This window comes from Panthera leo, chromosome D3 (assembly GCF_018350215.1).
Source record: "Panthera leo isolate Ple1 chromosome D3, P.leo_Ple1_pat1.1, whole genome shotgun sequence".
NCBI lineage: Eukaryota > Metazoa > Chordata > Mammalia > Carnivora > Felidae > Panthera > Panthera leo.
Window position 1 is genome coordinate 29,421,599 of NC_056690.1, and position 21,166 is coordinate 29,442,764.

A 21,166-nucleotide genomic window follows, 5' to 3' on the forward strand; every position below is an offset into this window, starting at 1 on the left:
CTGAACAGTTAAGTAAGTTACCCAAGGTAATAAACCCTGATTTGGATTGAGATCCAAGTCTGTTAAGCACTGTGCCATGCTGCCTCTTGTAAATGAAGACTGGAGGAAGCAGCTGGAATGCTCAGAGCCCAGCTGCCTATGTGGATGGTACAGACTCACCATGGTAAGCTCTGAGGCACCATAGGGCTGCAGCTGAATACACTAGCTACAGAAAGATGCATCCCTGTCATCAAAAAAGGTCAGGTTAGGGACTCCTGGGTGGCTCAGTCGGTTAAGCGTCCGACTTCAGCTCAGGTCACGATCTCGCGGTCCGTGAGTTCAAGCCCCGCGTCGGGCTCTGGGCTGATAGCTCAGAGCCTGGAGCCTGCTTCCGATTCTGTGTCTCCCTCTCTCTCTGCCACTCCCCCATTCATGCTCTGTCTCTCTCTTTCTCTCTCAAAAATAAATAAACTTAAAAAAGTCAGGTTACACATAATCTGTTTGTTGAAGTCACATGATAGGTGTAATAAGTTATAGGATAAACCTTACCAAATGGTTTGAAAAGTAAACTGGTAGTTCTTAAAAGGGGGAATATTTGGGAAATGCCACTATTTAAACCTTTGTTTGGTGCCATGAAAGCCTCTGGTAAAAGACCTCTTGCTAGGAAGCTCAACATATAACCTAGATTAAGGCTCTTTTGGGTAAGTGGGAGTGAGCCCCTACTTTCCAGCTCTGTCCTCCTTTCCCGGCCGCTTGGTAGCCTGAGGGTGCCACAACAGAGCAAAATTTAAAAACTAGTGAACCATTCTCCCCCAAAGTCCCACAGAGCTAAGGAGCTTTTGGCCTTCTTTTCTTTGTTCATTACAGTTTTGTTTTTTTTTTTTTTAATAAAAGTAGTAGAACATTACACACAAATTTGGAAATAAGTGGAGAGGAAAAACTACTCACCTCACCACCATTCCCTATAGCATCTTAGTGTAGTTCTCTCATCCTTTTTATTATAAAGAGTATATTTTCAAAGAGAAACCCAACCAAAACAAAACAAGCAAACCAACACAGATCAAAAACCTTGTTTGCTCCTAAGTTGAATGGCTACAAGCGATGTCTCCAGACCCTCTCAGCCTCATGTGCCCGCCAGCAGGGCTGTCTCCTGCTTCCCCACAAGTGTGCCCACGAATGGGGTCTCACGACAGGCTGTTGAGTGGGCTGGTAGAGCAGGACCATAAGGGGACGGCCCACAGGCAGCTCCCAAGAACCCAGTTCCCACTCCAGGTTGCCTGCCAGGCCTCTGCGAGCACTGTTAGCACAGAGAAGCAACCCTGAAGCCTTTATTCAAGAACCTGGCTCAGACTCCCAGCCACTGGTTATTAGGAGAATGTTAAAACAGCGAGGTGGACAATGTGAGCAATTACATAAAAGCTGTGTGAACGTGAACACTTGAGAATGCATGCACTTAAAGCCACACAGCCTGCCCTACTGCAGTTTGACTCACAAAAGGTTGGTGCAGAAGCCCACAGATAGACTCCACCAAGTGCTTGCCTGTGTGCACATGTGCCGCACTATCTTAGTGGAGCCCCCCAAACTCTGAATGGCCCTTCACAGGGACTATGGTTCAAGTGCATGCATTTCTTTTTCTATCTTTGCCCCAAAGTAAAAGATATTTTTTACTTTGAAAATAAAAACGATGCATAAACCAAAAAAAGAAGGAAAATATTGAAATGGTACAGAAGACGCTAAAGATGAAAACTACAAGTCTCACTTCCCAGGCCCTGAATTCAGAGATACCCGCTGTTGATAGTTTTACTTTTCCTTCTAGAAATTTTAAATGCAAACATAAATATCCTACACACAGAAGGCACATGGAGGCCTTTCGGAAACCTGTCACTAACATTATGCTGTACCCATTTTCTCCACACCTTGCTTTCTCATGTAATAGTGCATCTTCGATGTTTTTCTGGAGTTATCTTTCATTTTGGTGACTGCATGTTGTGCCACTGAATAGGTGTACTTTGGTGTCGCTGACCAGTTTCCTACTGATGGACATTCAGCCAGCACTGTTGTGCACATTACCCTTAAGATGCATCATTAGTGGTGGGTTGCTGGGTGAACAGTGTGGGAATGTTATGACAGATGGTGGATATTGTCCTCCAGAAAGTCCATGTGAGTCTATGACACTTGGTTCCTCATGGCCTCAGCAGTTCTGGGCAGTACCAAATCTGTGATAGGGAGGGCCTGGATTTTTTAAAATTTACTCAAAACTGTCCTCCTTGCTAGGGTACTACGTTCAACAGATCCTGACCGCTTCCAGGTAATGTTCTGCTACTTTGAAGATAAAGCTATTCAGAAAGACAAATCTGGTAAGTCGATTATTGTGGTACTCTAATGATGAATTGAGCTTTAATAGTATAGAAAGGAATACTACCAATTTTCTGTCTTTGTGAAGAAAATAGTTTTATGAAGTTACATACTACATTGGAAAGGTCAGTATAAAACATAGAACCTTAGCAGTATATTCCACACCACTGCCTCATGCCTCTTCTCTGCTGTCCTGCCTGCCACTCTCTTGCAGTATATTTAGTAAACTTCTATTGCCTTTAAAAAACAAGGGACACCTGGATGGCTCACCTGGCTGAGCGTTCGACTTCAGCTCAGGTTATGATCTCGCAGTTTGTGGGTCCGGGCCCCACATTGGGCTCTGTGCTGACAGCTCAGAGTCTGGAGCCTGCTTCAGATTCTGTTTCTCACTCTCTCAGCCCTTCCCCCACTCATGCTCTGTCTCTGTCTCTCAAAATGTAAAATATTTAAAAATTTTTTAGGGGCGCCTAGGTGGCTCAGTCGGTTAAGCGTCCGACTTCAGCTCAGGTCACGATCTCGCAGTCTGTGAGTTCGAGCCCCGCGTCGGGCTCTGGGCTGACAGCTCAGAGCCTGGAGCCTGCTTCCAATTCTGTGTCTCCCTGTCTCTCTGCCCCTCCCCCGTTCATGCTCTGTTTCTCTGTCTCAAAAATAAATAAACGTTTAAAAAAAAATTTTTTTTTAAATAAAAAATAAAAAATAAATTTTTAAAAATAACAACAAAAATGTATAACATAACCATATAGCCTTAAGGAGCATCACTCTTGCCTACCCTCAATGCTTGAGTATGCTCTAGCCCCCAAATTTCAGTCTCTAATACTATCCCATGCTGAAAGGATCCTGGGCTTCTCAAATAATCATTGATGAACCTGGAGCATCTTATTGTTGCCAGGGAGCAGTTATGCTTTTTAAATGTCCAGAGTAGGGGCACCTAGGTGGCTTAACTCAATCAGTTAAGCAGCTGACTCTTGATTTTGGCTCAGGCCATGATCTCATGGTTCATGGGTTCAAGCCTTGCATTGGGCTCTGCATTCACAGGGCAGAGTCTGCTTCGGATCCTCTGTCTCCCTCTCTCTGCCCCTCCCCCCCAATAAATAAATGTTTAGATAGATAGATAGATAGGAAAAATGTCCAGAGCAGGCAAAGAGGACTAAGAACCAATTTAAAAGGACTCCTAGGTGCCTGGGTGGCTCAGTTGATTGAGCGTTTGACTTTGGCTGAGGTCATCTCATAGTTCATGAGTTCAAACCCCACATCAGGCTCGCTGCTGTCAGTGCAGAGCCCACTTCAGATCCTCTGTCCCCCTGTCTCTCTGCCCCTCTCCTACTTGCACGTTCTCTTTCTCTCTCAAAAATAAATATTTTAAAAAATAAAAGGACTCCCAGTGGGCAAAGTATCATAATTTGAACATGAATACATATTTTGCTTAAAAGAAGGGCAAATATACTAGGATGTGTATATCCAAATATACTAGGTTTTATATATATATATAAAACATATATATATATGTTATGCTAAAAAACATATATATATATGTTATGCTAATGTGTGTGTGTGTATACACACATATAACATAACACACATAACATATTATATATATGTTATGATATAATATGTAGTGATAACATAATACATAGGATATATATATCTAATGTTTGTTTTTTCCACTAAGTATTTGTGAAGTAGAGATAGGTTGTTGTTTCTCTTATGTAATCAGGAAAGAGGGAACACAAAGAGCTACACAGTTCAAGGAGAGACATGGCACCCACGATAAAGTCATGCCTGGTCTCCAAGAGTTGACAGGTAGAAAGGGTGCCCAGCAGGTGATAGGCAGAGACATCCCACAGAATGGCTAGTTAAAAGTGCTCTGTTAGCTGAGAGTAGCTATTAGAGAGTTCATTGTGAGGATACCCAGACCTTCCACGAGGGCTTCATGCCTCAGTATGGTTCATGCTGGTTATAAGGAGACCCTGCTCAGGACCATGAATGTTTCCAGTGGTGTCATCAGGCCAGGTCAGAATGTCAGGGCAGCAGGTCAGGACCTGTGGGCAACATCCGATTTAAGGGCCACATCATTTCTGGGAAGGTTTCAGAATAGGAAAATCTATATGAAACACAAAGACTTGCAAGTCCTATGATGCAAATGTCCTCAGATCCTGAGTGCACAGAGGGTCTCAGCTGCAACCAGTCCTAAAAGCAAACTCCTGGGAAAACAGAGAAATAATTGAAACTCTCTGATGGTACTAAAATATTATACTTACTGGAATTCTAGTAGGGCAAACCTAAGATAAGAATAGGAATGAAAATAAGAAGAGCTATTAAAATTGAGATAACAGGGGCATCTGGGTAGCTCAGTCAGTTAAGCGTCCGACTTCGGCTCAGATCATGATCTCACGGTCCATGAGTTCGAGCCCACATCGGGCTCTGTGCTGACAGCTCAGAGCCTGGAACCTGCTTCAGATTCTGTGTCTCCCTCTCTCTCTGCCCTTCCCCCACTCACACTCTGTCTCTCTGTTTCTCTCTGTCTCTCTCTGTCTCTCTGTCTCTCTGTCTCTCTCTCAAAGATAAATAAACATTAAAAAAAAAAAATAGGGGTACCTGGGTGACTCCGTTGGGTGTCTGACTTCTGCTGAGGTCATTATCTCACACTTTGTGGATTTGAGCCCTGCGTCGGGCTCTGTGCTGACAGCTCAGAGCCTGGAGCCTGCCTCCAATTCTGTGTCTCCCTCTCTGTCTCTGTCCCTCCCCCACTCGCACTCTGTGTCTCTCTCTCAAAAATAAACATTTAAAAAAGATAGCAAAGAAAAAAATTAAATGCATAGTATAGGCACTGTTTAACCAGTTTGAGTATAAGGACACTGACAGGTTTTAAGCATCATTGCTTTGGTCTCTGTGTTGATTTTTAAAGTGTTTAAAAATATAAGAGACTCTGAAATGTTAGACCTATGTTTTAATTATATGCTTAGAAGAACTTGATCAGTTTTATAATTGTGCTTAAATATTTGGGTACATTATGGCCATGAGTTCTGATTGATTAACTGTGTGGGTAAATATTTCAAAGACTGCTAATTGACAATTATTAAAATCAATAAATTTATTATTAAGTAGAGAGGAGACCTTTCCATGCCAGAAGTCATTGGCACTCTGAAGAATCTATCAACTTGTTCTTGCCAGTAGAGAATTAATCCCCAGATAATTTTTCTGCCATTTTTCCTATTGTTGAAAAATCAGTCCTTGAAGAAATCCTTTTAAAAATCACCCCAAGGAGGTACGTGGCTAGCTCAGTCAGTGGAGAGTACAACTCTTGATCTCCAGGTTATGAATTTGGGTCTCACCTTGGGTCTAGAGATTACGTAAAAATAAAACTTTTAAAAATAAAAAATAAAATCACCCCAAGGTTCTGAGGTGCTGCTTCATATAAGACCTTTGTCCAGTAAGTCCTTTATAGAACCCTTATCACATCACTCCTACATGACAGTCAGGAAATTAGGTGTGTTTATTTATTTTTGTGGAGTAGGCAAGGAAGTAGTGTATGGGTTCTGGAAGCTCCCCCTGCTGGCAGTAGGGGGAAGGATTAGAGGAGGAGGAGCTCTTTAGAGGCCATGGTGGGAGGTGCAGGCAAGCAATTTTGTAAGGTAGGAAACCCCTCCCACCAGGGTGTAGACACAGGAAGAGGAAGCCCCACATTCAGAGAGTCCCACACACATGCCCAAGGACCACTTGAGAGTATAGTAGAGACACTGTTAACCACTGACTGAGCTGTTCATTGATTTGTTTCCCTTGTCCATCCACCCATTGTTTTGTTTTTTAATGTTTATTTATTTATTTTTGAGAAAGAAAGCAGGAAAGGGGCACAAAGAGAAGGAGACAGAAAATCCCAAGCTGGCTTCACACTGCCAGTGCAGAGTCCTCCATGGGGCTCAAACTCACAAACTGTGATGTCATGATCTGAGCTAAAACCAAGAGTCAGAGGCCAAACCGACCAAGCCACCCAGATGCCCATTGTTTATATAACAGTTGTTTTGTGCTAGACAGTTGGGTCACCCTGAGCTTCTTTGGCTCTAGGAGGGAAGGTAGGCAACAAAAAAATTGAGATTACTAGCCCAAAGGGGCCTAAGAACCTACCACATTTTGCCAGCCTCCTATTGAGAGTATCTATAGACAGAATAAGATACCTTTCTAAAGCTAAATGTCATCCTCTCTCTCCTAAGGTCTGTTTTTTCTGTTACTTTGTCATAATTGCACTGGGAACTGATGTGCACCTTATGGACACTTTTTAATTTTCACAGTACACCATACTCTTCCACATGATTTCCAAATGGGTTATTTGTTTTTGTTCTGAGTATGGCACTTAGGTTAAGCCAATAAATGTATATTTACTGAGTGTACTTTCCTCTTCCTTTTCTCTCCTAAAACATGAGAGGTGGGAAGGACATGTCTATGGAGATGTGTTACTCATGAGTTTTCAGAACCAAGCAGGAAGGAGGTTATAAGAAGCATCTAGCAGCCTGCGAAGGGGAGGGCTGGCACCTCCTCTGTGCAGGTGTGAGCCCAGCCTCCATGTGTTCTTGGAATGCAGCCTGCCAGCTGCCTAGTCAGTCAGTGCAGACTAAGACCGAGGTAGTCCCAAGCTAAAGTGTAAAAGGAAAGTGCAAAAAGCAAAGTGGCTGTTTTTAAGTAAAAATCTCCAGAGAGGCTACTGGGCGTTGATGACTGACATCTGACCACTACTATCTGATTGTTTTTTATTAGAAACTTACAGTTTCAGTTTCCTTAGAGCTATATGAAAAGATACTACACTAAACACACCCCTCCAAACAAGATTTCATCCACCAACCCAACTTCTGAGAAAGTAGCCTCTCCCTGTTTGGGCATCTGTCCACGTCACACTAATCATTTTCCATGTCTGAGAGCTTTGGGGGCCCATTTATCCTCATAAAAAACACATATGCGATGCATCTTTGTGTTTCCGGCTCTGTGCTTTGCCTGGGGCACAGAGGTGCAGCACCTCCTTATCTCTCTGCCCTGCTGACCTTACAGCTCTGTCATTTAGCCAGCCTAAAGGCACTGGATGGGGCTCCTGGCTGGCGCACTTGGTAGAGCATGCCACTCTTGATCTAGGGTCTGTAAGTTCAAGCCCCACATTGGGTGTAGAGATGACTTTTTAAAAAATCTTAAAGAAAACTTTTTTTAAGTTTATTTACTTTGAGAGAGAATGTGCGCACAAGTGAGAGGGGCAGAGAGAAAGAGAGACAAAATCCCAGGTAGGCTCCATGCCATCAGTGCAGAGCCCAATGGAGGGCTCAAACTCACAAACTGTAAGGTCATGACCTGAGCTGAGATCAGGAGTCAGATGCTTAACCAACTGTGCCACCCCCAAATAAAATCTTTAAAAAAAAAAAAAAGGACACTGGATAAGTGGGACAGCACTGGTGGGCAAGCAGCACTTTATTACATCAGCACTGTGATGCTTGTGCTGTACTGTTGCTTTTTAAAATCTGCCTTGTAGGGGCGCCTGGGTGGATCAGTCAGTTAAGTATCTGACTCTTGATTTTAGCTCTGGTCATGATCTCACGGTTCATGAGTTCAAGCCCCTCACTGGGCTCTGTGCACTGACAGTGTGCAGCCTTCTTGGGATTCTCTGTCTCTCCCTCTCTCTCTGCCCCTACCCCACTCACTCGCTCTCTCACAAAATAAATAAACTTGAAAAAAAATCTGCTTTGTACTCTGGTGGCAACAAGCACATCCAGTGCTCAGATCTTGCTTTCTAAATACCATTCTGCATTAAAAGGAACCAAGTGTCCAAGGAAAAAAAGGTTGATTCTACAGAGAATTGGGGCAGGGAAAATACAAGATGAGCCTGGGACACCTTGTAGTGCCAGAAAGGAAGGTCCTGTGAAAGGAAAAAAAGGGAAAGGAAGAAGAAAAGAAAAGGGATGTGGGCATGTCACAAGGACTTGAGTCTCCCCGAAAGAGTTCTCAATGGCCAAAGCTGGAACAATTTGGGCAGCAAATAATGACAGTATTGGATTATGACCCAGTGACTGAAATAAATATCTATGAGTCTATACTGATTAGATGATTGAATACATCAAACATGGGGAAAGAGGGACAGAACTTCCTTACAGAATCCCAATTACTAAAAGTAGAAAAAATGAAGAAAACAAAATCCTAGTGAGAGCCAGAGTGCCTTCTGCAAGCACATCCCACTGACAGATACTAAAATGTGGGCAAAATCTTGAAGAGAAATGAGATGTCTGCATGACCTCAAAGTATCTTCCCCAGGGGCACCTGGATGGCTCAGTCGGTTAAGCATCTGACTCTTGATCTCAGCTCATGTCTTGATCTCAGGGTTGTGAGTTCAAGCCCTGCATTGAACTCCACACTGGGTGTGGAGCCTACTTAATACAAAAAAAGAAAAAAATCAACACATTTAAGTATCTTACCCAGGGTATTTTCCAGTTACTGTGGGGGTTTTTCTTATGCCTACATTCTCTTCAGGAGCTGCTGCTTAATTCCCCTCCCTGAGTGTGGGCTGGACTCAGTGACTCCCTTCTGAAGAGTAGAGCATGGAAAGAGAAAAGTAGTAACTGGACAGGGGGAAACTTGGCAGACACCACTGTACCCAAGCGATCAAGGTCATCCTCCCCAGTGGTAGGAGATACTGATTTCACACACTCCTGCTACTATGCAACAAAACCACTTCACCTCTGTGGGATTTTCCTAAAAGCCTGTAACCTTAGTCTAATCACAGGCAAACATCAGACACACCTAAATTGAGGGACATCCTACAAAATGCCTGTGCTCTTCAGAAGTGTCAGGTTCATGAAAGGCAAGAACAGACCAAGGAATCAGCACAGATTGTGTGAGACAAAGGAGACCTGATGGGTAATGCCACATGGCATCTTCATTAGATCCTGGGACAGAAAAGGGACATTAGTGGGAAAACAGGAAATCCAAATAAAGCCTGAAGTTGAGCTAACGGTATATCAGTGTCGACTTCTTAGTTTTGACAAGTTGAGCTGCTAATATCAGGAGAAACTGGGTCCAGGGTATGTGGGAACTGTGTGCTCTGTCTGCCATTTGTCTGTAATCCAAAATCATTTCTAAACACTATGTTTGAAAGTAGCCGGGATTGGTCTCTTTCTCTTGATGCTTCTGACCCATGGAAACTCCCTCCTCATTTCAGGGATGATGCAGTGTGTGATTGCCGTCGCAGACAAAGTATTTGATGCCTTCCTAAACATGATGGCAGATAAAGTAAGCCTTGTCAGAGCGCGAGCGTGTGTCTGCTGGAAGCATGTGGAGGGCGCCTATTGTACCTGTCTCTTCTGAATCTCCAGGCTAAGACCAAGGAAAATGAGGAAGAGCTGGAGCGGCATGCGCAGTTTCTCCTGGTGAACTTCAACCACATTCACAAGAGGATACGGAGGGTGGCAGACAAGTATCTGTCTGGTCTAGTGGATAAGTAAGCTCATTTTCCTTCTAATGCTGTGTGTGTGTGTGTGTGTGTGTGTGTGTGTGTGTGCCCTCATGTGTGCGCGCGCCTCTAGGTTTAGAATCAGGGAAGAACCGTCCTTACATTATCAATGCAGCAAAATTGGAGTCAGAATTTAAACTCTCAAATGGCAATGCGGCCTCCCTCAGAATGTCATGGAATTTGCTGCAGGGTCTGAAGTTTGGTCCTGAAACCTCTACTTACTCTGAGCTATTGATGTTACTTACAGTGCAGCTCCTGACAAGGGGTGTTATGTCTCTGTGTCTCTGCATCCCACCCTCCCCTGCCACAGGGCCTCTCTGGGCTCACTCTGGGAAGCTCACAGCCATCCTAAGTGATATCTCCTACCCCAGAGCCCAGCCAGAGGTCCCTGGTAGAATCAGTGTCTTCCAGGCTCCTCAGAGAGGAAGGAGAGCCCACACAGACCTTTTTCCACTCCAGGCTCTCTGTGCTGGGAGCCAAAGCAGACTTTCAAGGGACATGCCCCCACATGGACGAGAACCCTCAAAGGTGGGCTGGACCAGCCTGTCTGCAATGTAAAGGCCAGAGGCAGCAAACAGCCATGCTGGGCCTGCCCTCAGCTCCATGCAAGCGTCCAGGAGTTCTGGAGCCTGCTGCAGGTGCTGTGCGCCTGGTCTAGGCAGGGCCAGAAAGCAAGTCTAGCACGTGTATGACATGTGTCTGAGCTGGACCTCCTAAGCAGAGGGCCATGATGAGTCACAGCTATACAGAGTCTGCTCCCCTCACCCTGGCCACCACATCCAGGAGCAGCTTCTTCTCTTTGAGCTAGAGTGTCATGCAAATATGGCCATTTTCTATTTTGCCATCATGTGAAAATATTGGGGACCCCTGGTCAAAAACAAGGAGGATCACTTTGGGGAGTGAGGGAGCATGTCCCAGCCAGTATCAGTGTTAGGTTGAGAGCAGGTCACGTGAGGCCACATCTAGGCTCTGAAGAGTGGGACTGGCAAGTGCCTAGGGGGTGTTTCTGACAGAGTGCCCTGCCTGGGAGACCTCCTGACCTCCTCCAACCGCCAGCTGGGCAGCAGGAGGTAGGGCTTTTACCCCACCCTGCCCCACCCCTCGAGGCAGCACTTTAAGGAACTCAGATTCCTTGAAGATTTGTCTCCTGGACCCTGAGATATGGCTGTCTGTGCAGGTTTCCCCACTTGCTCTGGAGCGGGACAGTGCTGAAGACCATGCTGGACATCCTCCAGACCCTGTCACTGTCATTGAGCGCTGTGAGTGTCCCTGCCATATACCAGAGCCTGATTTATGCTGCAAGTGGCCAAATTGGGGGTGGGGAAGCCAGATCCCGTCCTGGCCTTTACCAATGAGCTGCAGTAAGTTTGGAAGCCTGTCACAGACCGGACAGGTGTGGGGAATGGAGGCAAACACCGCTGCCCAGCATGAGCAGAGGCACCCAGGGAAGGCGGTTTGGAAAAGGGAGCTTGGTTGTTTTCAGGACATTCACAAGGACCAGCCTTACTACGACATTCCTGACGCCCCCTATCGGATCACTGTTCCAGACACCTGTGAAGCCCGAGAGGTAGGTGGCAGCCGTCTCCTAATTAACAGCCATTTTCATTGCCTTCTCTAGTGTCAGGGCTGGCACATTGCACACACTGTGTCATTCAGTCCCCAGAAGTTTAAGGTGTGAGCGTTCTCTCCCAGCCCGCAGGAGAGAAAGTCTCACAATATGAGTGGGGTGCTGACTCACTCCCAGCTGGGACTGTCTACTAAGCTTCCTCCTGCCCCACAGCCGTGTTGACTCTAAGCCCTTTCTTAGTTCAGCTGCCAAAGAGGTTTTCTGCTGCCTGTCAGTTTATAGCTTCTCAAAGCTGCCTGAGCAAGTATGACTGTCAGATGAACTTCACTGCTGTGAGGTGTGCAGACTACCTGTCATTGTGGTAGTGAGGAACGACTTCGCCTTTTGTGGTGCTGTGGGAAATAGATGGAGTAAGTAGCTCCGGATAAGGAGGCTGTGCTGTGCGAGGTCTGACTCAGAGCCCTCATGGTGGCTGACTGAAGCTCAGCTCAGACCACAGCTCAGACCTAGGGCCAGGTCATGTCCCAACCTCTGGGCCTCCAGCTGTGGGCAGGGAGTTCCCCACACGGTGACGAGGCCCCTGCACTGGTTCTTACCTGCCATGGCCTACGTTCTCCTTCAGTTAATGACTCAGGACATATGTTGCCCAGTGGCCGTGTGAGGCACTGTTAGTGTAGGCCCTGCCGCCCAGCCTTACACCAGGACCACAGACCAGGATGTCTGTGCCCTATACCCCAAGGCTCAGTGTTAGAACATAGTCACTCTAATCATTCGCTAGGGCTGCCATGATTACGTACCACAGACTGAGTGGCTTAAATAACAGAAATTTATTTTCTCACAGTGCTGGGGGCTGGAGATCTGAGGTCAGGGTGTTGGCGGGGTTGTTTCTTCAGACACCTCTCTCCTTGGCTTTTAGATGGTTGTCGTGTTCTTGTGTCCTCACATGTCTTCCCTCTGTGCCTGTGTCCTAATCTTCTCTTACGAGGACACAGTCAGATTGGATTAGGGTCCACTCATATGATACCATTTTACCTTAATTACCTCTTTAAAGGCACCATCTTCAAATACAGTCACATTCTGAGGTAGTGGGGGCTAGGGCTTCAACACATGCATTTTAGGGGTATGACTTCAGCCCTCAAAAGTAACTAAATACAGTTTGTAGCTGACATCCTCTGACAGCCCAGATACACTGACCTCGGCTTGATCACACCCTCTTCCAGAGCATCGTGAAGGACTTCGCGGCGCGCTGTGGAATGATCCTACAGGAGGCAATGAAGTGGGCACCTACGGTCACCAAGTCCCACTTACAGGTACTTTCTTGAAATCACCAAAAAGCAATTTTGTTAAGCTCCTTCCAGTGATCCAGAGAACTTTCATAGACTGTGAACTCAAAATAGAAACAGCGCTAATGTGCATAAACAGAGACCAAAAACATTAGCCTAGTGTCTGGGAATAACAGAGACCTCAGAGGCTGCTATTTGTTAGGAACACCTTGTGGGGTAAGGGTACTGGTTGTGGGTGAGCGGGGCAGGTGTGATGGGATCTGTGGGCAGGCAGACCCGGGGAACTGACCACTCACACCAGGTAGGTGCCAGGTGTGTGGCAGGCCGGGCGCGAGTGAGGAGGCCTGCCAGTCTAGTAGCAGCACCTCTGCCGAATGCCGGAGCTGGAGTGAGGCTGCTGTCCCATTAGAGCCCTATCCAGGCTGTATGTGGAGTTGCACATGAGCCTTTGCAGACCAAAGTGCTGACGTGTGAACACAAATGACTACAAAGTGAGCCATTATTCTGGTCAAGCAGAGATGGACCAAAAATACCACAATTCATGAGAGGAAAAAGTCACCTGAAAAGGGATTAAAGAAGAAAAATCCCACTAGAAGAAATCTGGCTTAATAAAGAGAAGGTGCATCTAGAGGAGCATGTGAAGTTGACCTCAGCAACATTTGTTAAGATAAAGCTAGTTCTAAAGTGTTTCTGTGTTCAGAATCCAGGAAGGACCGAGCAGCTTGGAGGCTGTTTGGAAACACATTTTGCAAGAACCCATGGGTGGTGCCTTGTGTTGCCTTAAAGTTCTTCCTTCCACAAAGATGTAGGAGTGGTGAGGTTAGAGCAATTGGGGAAATGAAAAAAATGGAGCCTCTGTCAGGCACTCAGCAGCTAAGCTGGACAGCAATGGGCCTGGTAACTAGGCCATGCCTATAGCTTGACAGCTGTCACTGTCTAGTGGATACACTAGTATTCTTCAGACTGTGGTACTTTTTCAAACTGTTCCTTTTTGGGAACTGACTTTTCTTTTGGTTCACATGGAGGAAAGGGGCGTCAGCTCCCAAGGCTGAGCTCTAAACAGGGGAAGCCCCTTTCATTCCTAAAAGGGTTCATTAAGGAAAAAAAAAAAAAAAAAAAAAGGCCTTAATTGGGAGAGCTGTTTATTTCTTCAACCATGGCCCAAGAAAGGAGTGGAAAATGAACAAGCTTGAGGCTTGAATTGGTCTTGGTACTTCTACCAGGCCTCCCTTTGGTGTTGCCCCAGGCTCTGTTTCCCTTCCCCTGGACATCTAGTCTGTCTGAACCCTACCCCACCTCCTGTCAGGCCCTCACTGCCTACCCTTAGTGTCCCCGACCCGCCTGGACACGTCACTGTAGCCTGTCCTGAGTCATCCACCATGCTGGGCCTGTGTCAATAGCAAATCTGCTACCTTTGCTCATTAGCCACTCCCCATCGCCACGGGGTCCATGGTTGGGTTTCTGGGGCTCCATAAACCCTCCAAAACCACTGGCACAGTTTTGTAACTCAGTGCTCACATGCACTTTCCTGAGGGGAGTCCTGTGCCTCACTCTAAACTCCACCTGGCACACAAGGCCTTTCAGGCCTGGCCCATCTCTGGCCCAGGCTGGCTGCCTGCCATCTAGCCCTTGTACTTGTTGCTCCTGCAGTGCTAACCCCTGACCCTTGATGGTCCCCAGAGCAGAAGCCCTTCTCACATCTCCACGCTCTGCCAGGTGTCCCCTTCCACTAGTTGGCCAGGCAGATTCTGGCCCTTACTCTGCCTTCCAGCTGTTTGTTGGGTCGCTCCTTCACAGCAGGGCTGCTCAGGCAAGCAGTACAACTGCCTGCGTGTTGACAGTGGGACTAGAACTCTACAACTGTTTTCCAGGTATCTAGCACAGGACTTGGCAGGTGGCAGATTCTCAGCAAGGATGTGTCCAAAGAATAAACAGTCCTGTCACATTTACTGTGTGCCTGCCACTCTGGGGAAATCGTCCTCGTTCACACATGAGCAAGAGTCAGTTGGGGAAGGGGGGGCTTTAATTTATTGAAGGTCCCACAGCAAGGGATGGACCCAACATTGGAACCAATGTTTGCTCTACTACCTCACACTTTATTTTATAAAGTATTATTCTTACCTTTAAAGTAAAACAGCCTTTTTTTTTTTCTGACTTCAGGAATATCTGAACAAACATCAGAACTGGGTGTCAGGACTGTCCCAGCACACGGGGCTGGCCATGGCCACCGAAAGCATCCTTCACTTTGCCGGCTACAACAAGCAGAACACCACTCTCGGGGTATGTGTGTGCCTCCTGAGGAACAGGAGTCTCCTTCAGCAATGGGAGCCACAATATGAGGGGCAAGACCAAAGCTGATATGTAGCTTTTTCTGATATATGCGGCCATGCTAGCAGTAGGCAGATTGGAATCCCATGTAAGATACTCAGGTTCAGAGAGAGTAGGTTAGTAGAACAGGCATTTCCTTACTGTGTTTCTTTCTTTCTTTTCTTTTTTTTTTCAATATTATTTATTTTTGAGAGACAGACCGAGCATGAGTGGGGGAGGGGCAGAGACACAGAATTTGAAGCAGGCACCAGGCTCTGAGCTGTCAGCACAGAGCCCGACGCAGGGCTCAAACCCACAAACCATGAGATCATGACCTGAGCCGAAGTCGGACACTTAACCAATTGAGCCACCCAGGCTCCCCATCCTTACTGTTTCTTGATTCATTAATGATATCAGATTTGGATTTCTGTGTATCCACAAGGAAGGAAACTGATCTCTTTGAGACAAGGTCAGCATTATCTTATAGTCATGTTGATTGGAAACATTTGCTGGATTTTCCTGTTTCAGCAGGTGCCAAAGCATACTGGCACACACATCTTCAACTTGGTCTTGTTCCACTGAAGATCACTTTAGAGGGCAGCACGTCCGTGAAGTAGTGCTTTCTTAGTTAAATCAGAGTTTCGGATCAAAGTAGCAGATTGACAGCAGGTGATCTGACTGGCGGTGTTGCATGTTGGTGTCTCCCAGCCTTAGGGCCTACCATGATGTCTGTCTCAAGCAAGTGTGGCTATGGGCTTCTTAACTCTGTGCCTCTTAACTCTCTCTCTCGGGGTGGAGAGGTGGAGAGGCTGCTGCCTGTCTTTTATCATGTCTTTGACATGATAGGGTGGGGGTGCAGAGGAGGGAGGATGGCGCTGCCACTTCTCACCATGGCCACAAGTCTAAGCAGGAAGGGAGGAGCCCATTAGGCGGGCTGGGGGCTCTCAGCCTCCTTGTGGAGGCTGGGGCAGTGCCACAGGTAGCCAGTGTCTTCTCACAGCCCGTGTCATCCTCAGAGCTCTCACAGAGGTCACTCCATGTTCTCTGAAGATACCAGTGTCACCAGCACACCCTGTGCTCACAGGCCAGGCCCAGCGGCGTAAGATCAGCTCCCTGAGCTGGGTCTCCACCACTCTGAGGACACAAGCAGAGGCCAGAAGTGGGAATGCCTTAGAATGCCTTTGACAACTCCTTGTCCTCTTCTAGGCTAGCTTGTAAGAGGTCAGTTTTTCCTAAAAGATTTAAATCTTTTTTTTGTAGAAAAAGAGATTTAGGTGTGGTTTTCCCTTTTCTATTGCTGAGGAGGAAAGGATATATGTATTGTGTGTTCTGATTGTTGGTTGTAATGGAGATCCTGGCCAACCTGCCCCTGCTCCATGAAAAGCACAGGAGCCTGCTGGCCACCAGAGTGACATCTCCCCATAGCATTCAGGGAAGAGCAGCTCCTAGGGGGTGTTTGAGAAGCATGGTCTCAGGCCAGTGGCTCTTGCTGCATAGAGACTGTCAGAAAACTCCTGTAGGGCTGCCCTCCCCATCACACTGCACCAGACGTCTGAGCCGAAACAGTTGGAGTAGTTCTACCAGGGAGGGAGGTAGGCTGCAGTGCAGGCCATTTGCTGTCTGGGGGCTGCGCAGATATCACGGAATCCCTGGTGAGAAGGCCATTGTTTTCCGCATTTTTGCAGGGGAGTATATTCAGGCTAAGGGACAGCAAGTGGCCTCCCTAGGGCGTCATAGCTGGTTGGTGGCAGAGCCAGGTTCCAGTGTAGGCCTGCTTGATGCCATAGGCCACACTGTCTCCAAAAAATGTAAAGTAGTGTTACATGACCTTTTGCAAAATAGACCAGCTTAATAATTTTATGAGAAAATCATGTATTTTTGTTCTTGCTTATGTTTTCCCAAATTTCATATTTTCTTTTCTTGACCCTCTTTCTCCCTACCTGCCTGCTCCCTCCAAAAAATAATCCCTCAAACTTCAACTATTGAGAGATTCATTTTCCCCAGTGGGACCTGAATGTCAAGAAGTGGATAGGTTTTGTTGGTTTATAGTAAAAGGCGCTAAAGGGGTGAAAGGTCATCTTCAGTGCATGTTCTTAGTCTTCAGTGATGTTGGGAAGGGCAGTGAGGAGCATGGTAGCAGTGACCAGCCAGGGTAAGAGAGAGCAGTCATCAGGACCCCGAGTGGTGGGAGGTGCAGCTGAAGCAGAGGAAGTGAAGGGGGGTCTGAAAATATTTTCCCCATCCTGTGGGCTGCCATTGTACTCAGAGTGCGCCCCTTTTGTCTTCTGCTCTTAGACTGTTGGCAGCTATTGGGTATCTCCAAGCCCCTGCTGGCTTCTGCTCACTGTCACTATGCTCTCAACTTCACCATTCACCATCTTCAAGTCACACCAGCACGCACCCACAGAGGAGACAGTCCGGGAGCACTAACTTCACAGCATTTTCATTGCAGATTATGATGATTTTCATAATGATCTGATGATTATTTCTCTTGCAAAAGACCTGTTCACCACTGGGATGAAAGCAGTCAGGGTGGCAAAGTGAAGTTCTATCACAAGCTGCTTTCCAGAGAAAATTTTTCATCCTAAAAATGTTTTTAAATTCTTTTTCCTTGGTTCTTATCAGACTGGAAGGTGTTCTAAAGTATTTCTTTTTGAGGTGCCTGGGTGGGCTAAGTTGGATAAGCATCTAACTTCGGCTCAGGTCATGGTCTCGTGGTTCGTGGGTTCAAGCCCTGTGTCGGGCTCTGTGCTGAAAACTGACAGCCTGGAGCCTGCTTCAAATTCTGTGTCTTCCTCTCTTCTCTGTCCTTCCCCCACTCATGCTCTGTCTCTCTCTTTCAAAAATGAATAAATGTTAAAAAAAAATTTTAAAGTATTTCATTTTATTAGCTTGTCAGCATAGAAGATTTTTAATAACCTCTGGATCTGAACTTCACTTCTTAATTGGACTTAAGCTTAGCCATAGTGAACACAAAGAAAACATGTGGTAATGGTCTGAAATAATTCTTGATATTTCTCTGTAGGCAACTCAGCTAACAGAGCGCCCAGCCTGTGTGAAGAAAGATTATTCCAATTTCATGGCATCCCTGAATCTACGCAACCGCTATGCAGGCGAGGTACGTATCCTGACGCAGGCTTTCAAAGTCTCCTCTCACTCTACTGCCAGTCACCTCCCAGTGGAAAACGAGCTCAGGTTCTGGAACTTACTCATTTTATGTGGACTTGAAGCCATGGGGCCCTGGGACTCACCAGCCCAGTCAGCAGCATTTATGACTACCACCTACCACCTCTGCAAAGGGATGACCTCATGTACATATACTCTGGCCATGCTGAAGCTTTCTATTTTTCTGGCTTTTCTTTCTTTTTTTTTTTTTTTTTTTTAAGTTTATGTATTTATTTTGAGAGAGAGCAGGTCGAGGAGGGGCAGAGAAAGAAGGAAGGAGAGGAAATCCCAAGCAGGCTCTTCACTGTCAGCACAGCATTGTGGGGCTCGAACCCACAAACTGTGAGATCATGACCTGAGCCAAAACCAGAGTCGACTGCTTAACGGACTGAGCCACCCAAGTGCCCCTTTCTGGCTTTTCTTTTTTAAGTGGCAGCAAACATTCATTGAGTGCTGTGTACTAACTGGGGCAGTTAGTAAGGTATACAGACTATTATTCCAGTTTCACAGATAATGAAACTGAAGTTCTCAAAATGAAGTAACTTGCCAGAGTCGCATAGGCAGAGTGAGGTCAGGAACCACATCTGATCACTATGAGGGCTTTTGTCTACCACGCCACACTTTAGCCCAGCCTAGCAAGTTGCTTCACCACTTGGGGCCTCAGTTTCTGAATCTATAAAAACACAGACGCTAGTCTACGCCATTATTTAGAGGTCCCTGCAAGTCCACTGGTGCCTAGTCTTGAGTGGGGTCTTCCCCCCCCTACTCTGCGACTCCCTCATTCCAGCAGTTGCTCTTCCTCTTCCTGGGCCCTGGGCAGGTGGGCCCCTCTCTCCAGTAGGCTGACGCTGACCCTACATCCTCCATTGCTGGGAATTGCTCTGAGGGCCTGTTCCACCTGTTTTGATAACCTAGGTGGTGGTGGGAAGTCTGTCGTTGGGGGTAGGTTTGGTTTTTGGAAGGAGTCAGATTCTTTCTATATAGTCAAGTCTTATAAATAAGAGAGCAGCATACTTTTTTTTTGGGGGGGGGATGATGTACAACTTTAAAAATAGTAAGGATGCTCTTGGTTGAGTCACTAATTGTATTCATTCAGCCCACGTTCATGCAGCCCTATCATGGTTCAGACCTGGAGTTTGCTACTAAAATGTGAAATTGACAAGACCAGGTCTCTGCCCTCAGGGACCATCTAGAATGAAGGGAATGCCTACACACAGTGCTAAAAGACAAGTTCCCTAGAAAGGTGTGAGCAGTGGTAGCATTGTTGAAACAAGTCTGTCACTGTCTGTACCCACAAGCTCCAGTATGAGAGAGTGAGACTCTAGTCACACCTTGCCCATATGCCTGGATTATGTATGATTCTCTTGACGAGTGTGCTTCTTGCAGGTGTATGGAATGATTCGGTTCTCAGATGCCACTGGCCAGATATCTGACCTGAACAAAATGATGGTCCAGGAGCTGAATACAGCATTAGATCTCAGTAATCCCCAGCACTACACACAGGCCATGTTCAAGCTGACAGCAATGCTCATCAGCAGCAAAGGTAACAGACAGAGGCACTAGGGAACTCTGGGCTCATTTAGAAATGAGTATTTACCTTCATCTTCTTTAGTGAGCTGGAGCTCCCCCAATAGAGATCTCTGTGATGTTTCCCAGGGTTGGAAGTAAACAATCTCTGGCCCACCTGGTGCTCTGTCTTGTTGATGTGGGGAGGCAAGCATAGGATTCAGCCTTTGTTCAAAGCTTCTTCTGAACAGCATTTGTTTGGTTGCAGATTGTGACCCACAGCTCCTCCATCATCTGTGTTGGGGTCCCCTCCGGATGTTCAACGAGCATGGCATGGAGACTGCCCTGGCCTGCTGGGAGTGGCTACTGGCTGGCAAGAATGGAGTGGAAGTGCCGGTAGGACACTGGCTGTGTTCAGCTCCTGAGGGTGGGGCTCATCAGAGATGGAGAGAGCTTGGCCTGGCTGCTTGGCTGACAAGCTTGGAGACCCTGGGCAAGCCCCTCACCCTTTGAGGCCTCAGTGTCCTTGTATGTAAGATTGTGATATTAATGCCTAACCACCAGGCTTCATGGAGACCACAGTGACCATATGTATATGTATATATGTATACATATATATATATACACACACACACACACATACATACATACATGTATGTATGCATACATACACACACACACACTATATACTATATACATATATATATGTGTGTGTGTTGAAAGGATCCTAGTGGTGCCCAGAAGTTGTTGTTTTTCAAAATCTCAGTAGAGGGAGCCATTTCTCTGAGAGTAGAACACATGGGATGTAATTGGGAGCATTTGTATTTGTCCACAAAGACATTTCTCTTGGCCTGCTACCTTTGGTAGGGGCAGCCTTCCTGGTGTCCATATCTGAAGTTGCTACTGGAGGAAGCCCCCAGGTAAGGTGATACACACCCTTTCAGGTGATTGGATGAATACCTAAGAACTGTTGTATTTTTTGCAGATCTCATTAATTTTCCTAACAGGGAATTTGGCAGCTTTTTTTCTATTGTTTTTTTTTTAATGTTTGTTTATTTTTGAGAGAGAGAGAGAGAGCGCGCAAGCAGGGGAGGGACAGAGAGAGAGGGAGACATAGAATCTGAAGCAGGCCCTAAACTGTCAGCACAGAGCCTGACACGGGGCTCAACCCCATCATCCTTGAGATCATGACCTGAGCTGAAGCTGGACGCTTAACCCACTGAGCCACCCAGGTGCCTCTCTGTGTTTCTTAAGATGAATTGAGATAAGTGGTCAAAGGGGTATTTTCTTTTTCTGTTCCCTGTTTTTTGTTTTTCCTTTTGGTTACTTTTAGGATGTTTCCTTTTATCTTCAATTTTTAATAGTTTGACTTTGGTATGTGGTTTTCTGTGTATTTATCCCTTTGCGATTTATTGAGCTTCTTAAATTTAGAGATTTAGATTTTTTCATCAAACTTGGAAAATTTTAGTATTTCTTTAAATATTTCTCCATTCTCTCGTCTCATTTTGGGATTTCAATTCCACACAC

General features: G+C 46.2%; 1 protein-coding gene across 1 annotated transcript in view; it reads left to right on the forward strand.

Moving 5' to 3' along the window:
* PI4KA (phosphatidylinositol 4-kinase alpha) overlaps positions 1–21,166 on the forward strand; it is a 113,451-nt gene that overhangs the window by 68,165 nt on the left and 24,120 nt on the right. Inside the window, exons 23-32 of the mRNA XM_042909718.1 lie at positions 2,254–2,336; positions 9,521–9,591; positions 9,675–9,799; positions 10,989–11,070; positions 11,295–11,378; positions 12,599–12,688; positions 14,822–14,941; positions 17,994–18,086; positions 19,520–19,676; positions 19,908–20,035. Coding sequence (XP_042765652.1) covers positions 2,254–2,336; positions 9,521–9,591; positions 9,675–9,799; positions 10,989–11,070; positions 11,295–11,378; positions 12,599–12,688; positions 14,822–14,941; positions 17,994–18,086; positions 19,520–19,676; positions 19,908–20,035 — 1,033 coding nt within the window. The remainder of the gene's footprint in view (positions 1–2,253; positions 2,337–9,520; positions 9,592–9,674; positions 9,800–10,988; positions 11,071–11,294; positions 11,379–12,598; positions 12,689–14,821; positions 14,942–17,993; positions 18,087–19,519; positions 19,677–19,907; positions 20,036–21,166) is intronic.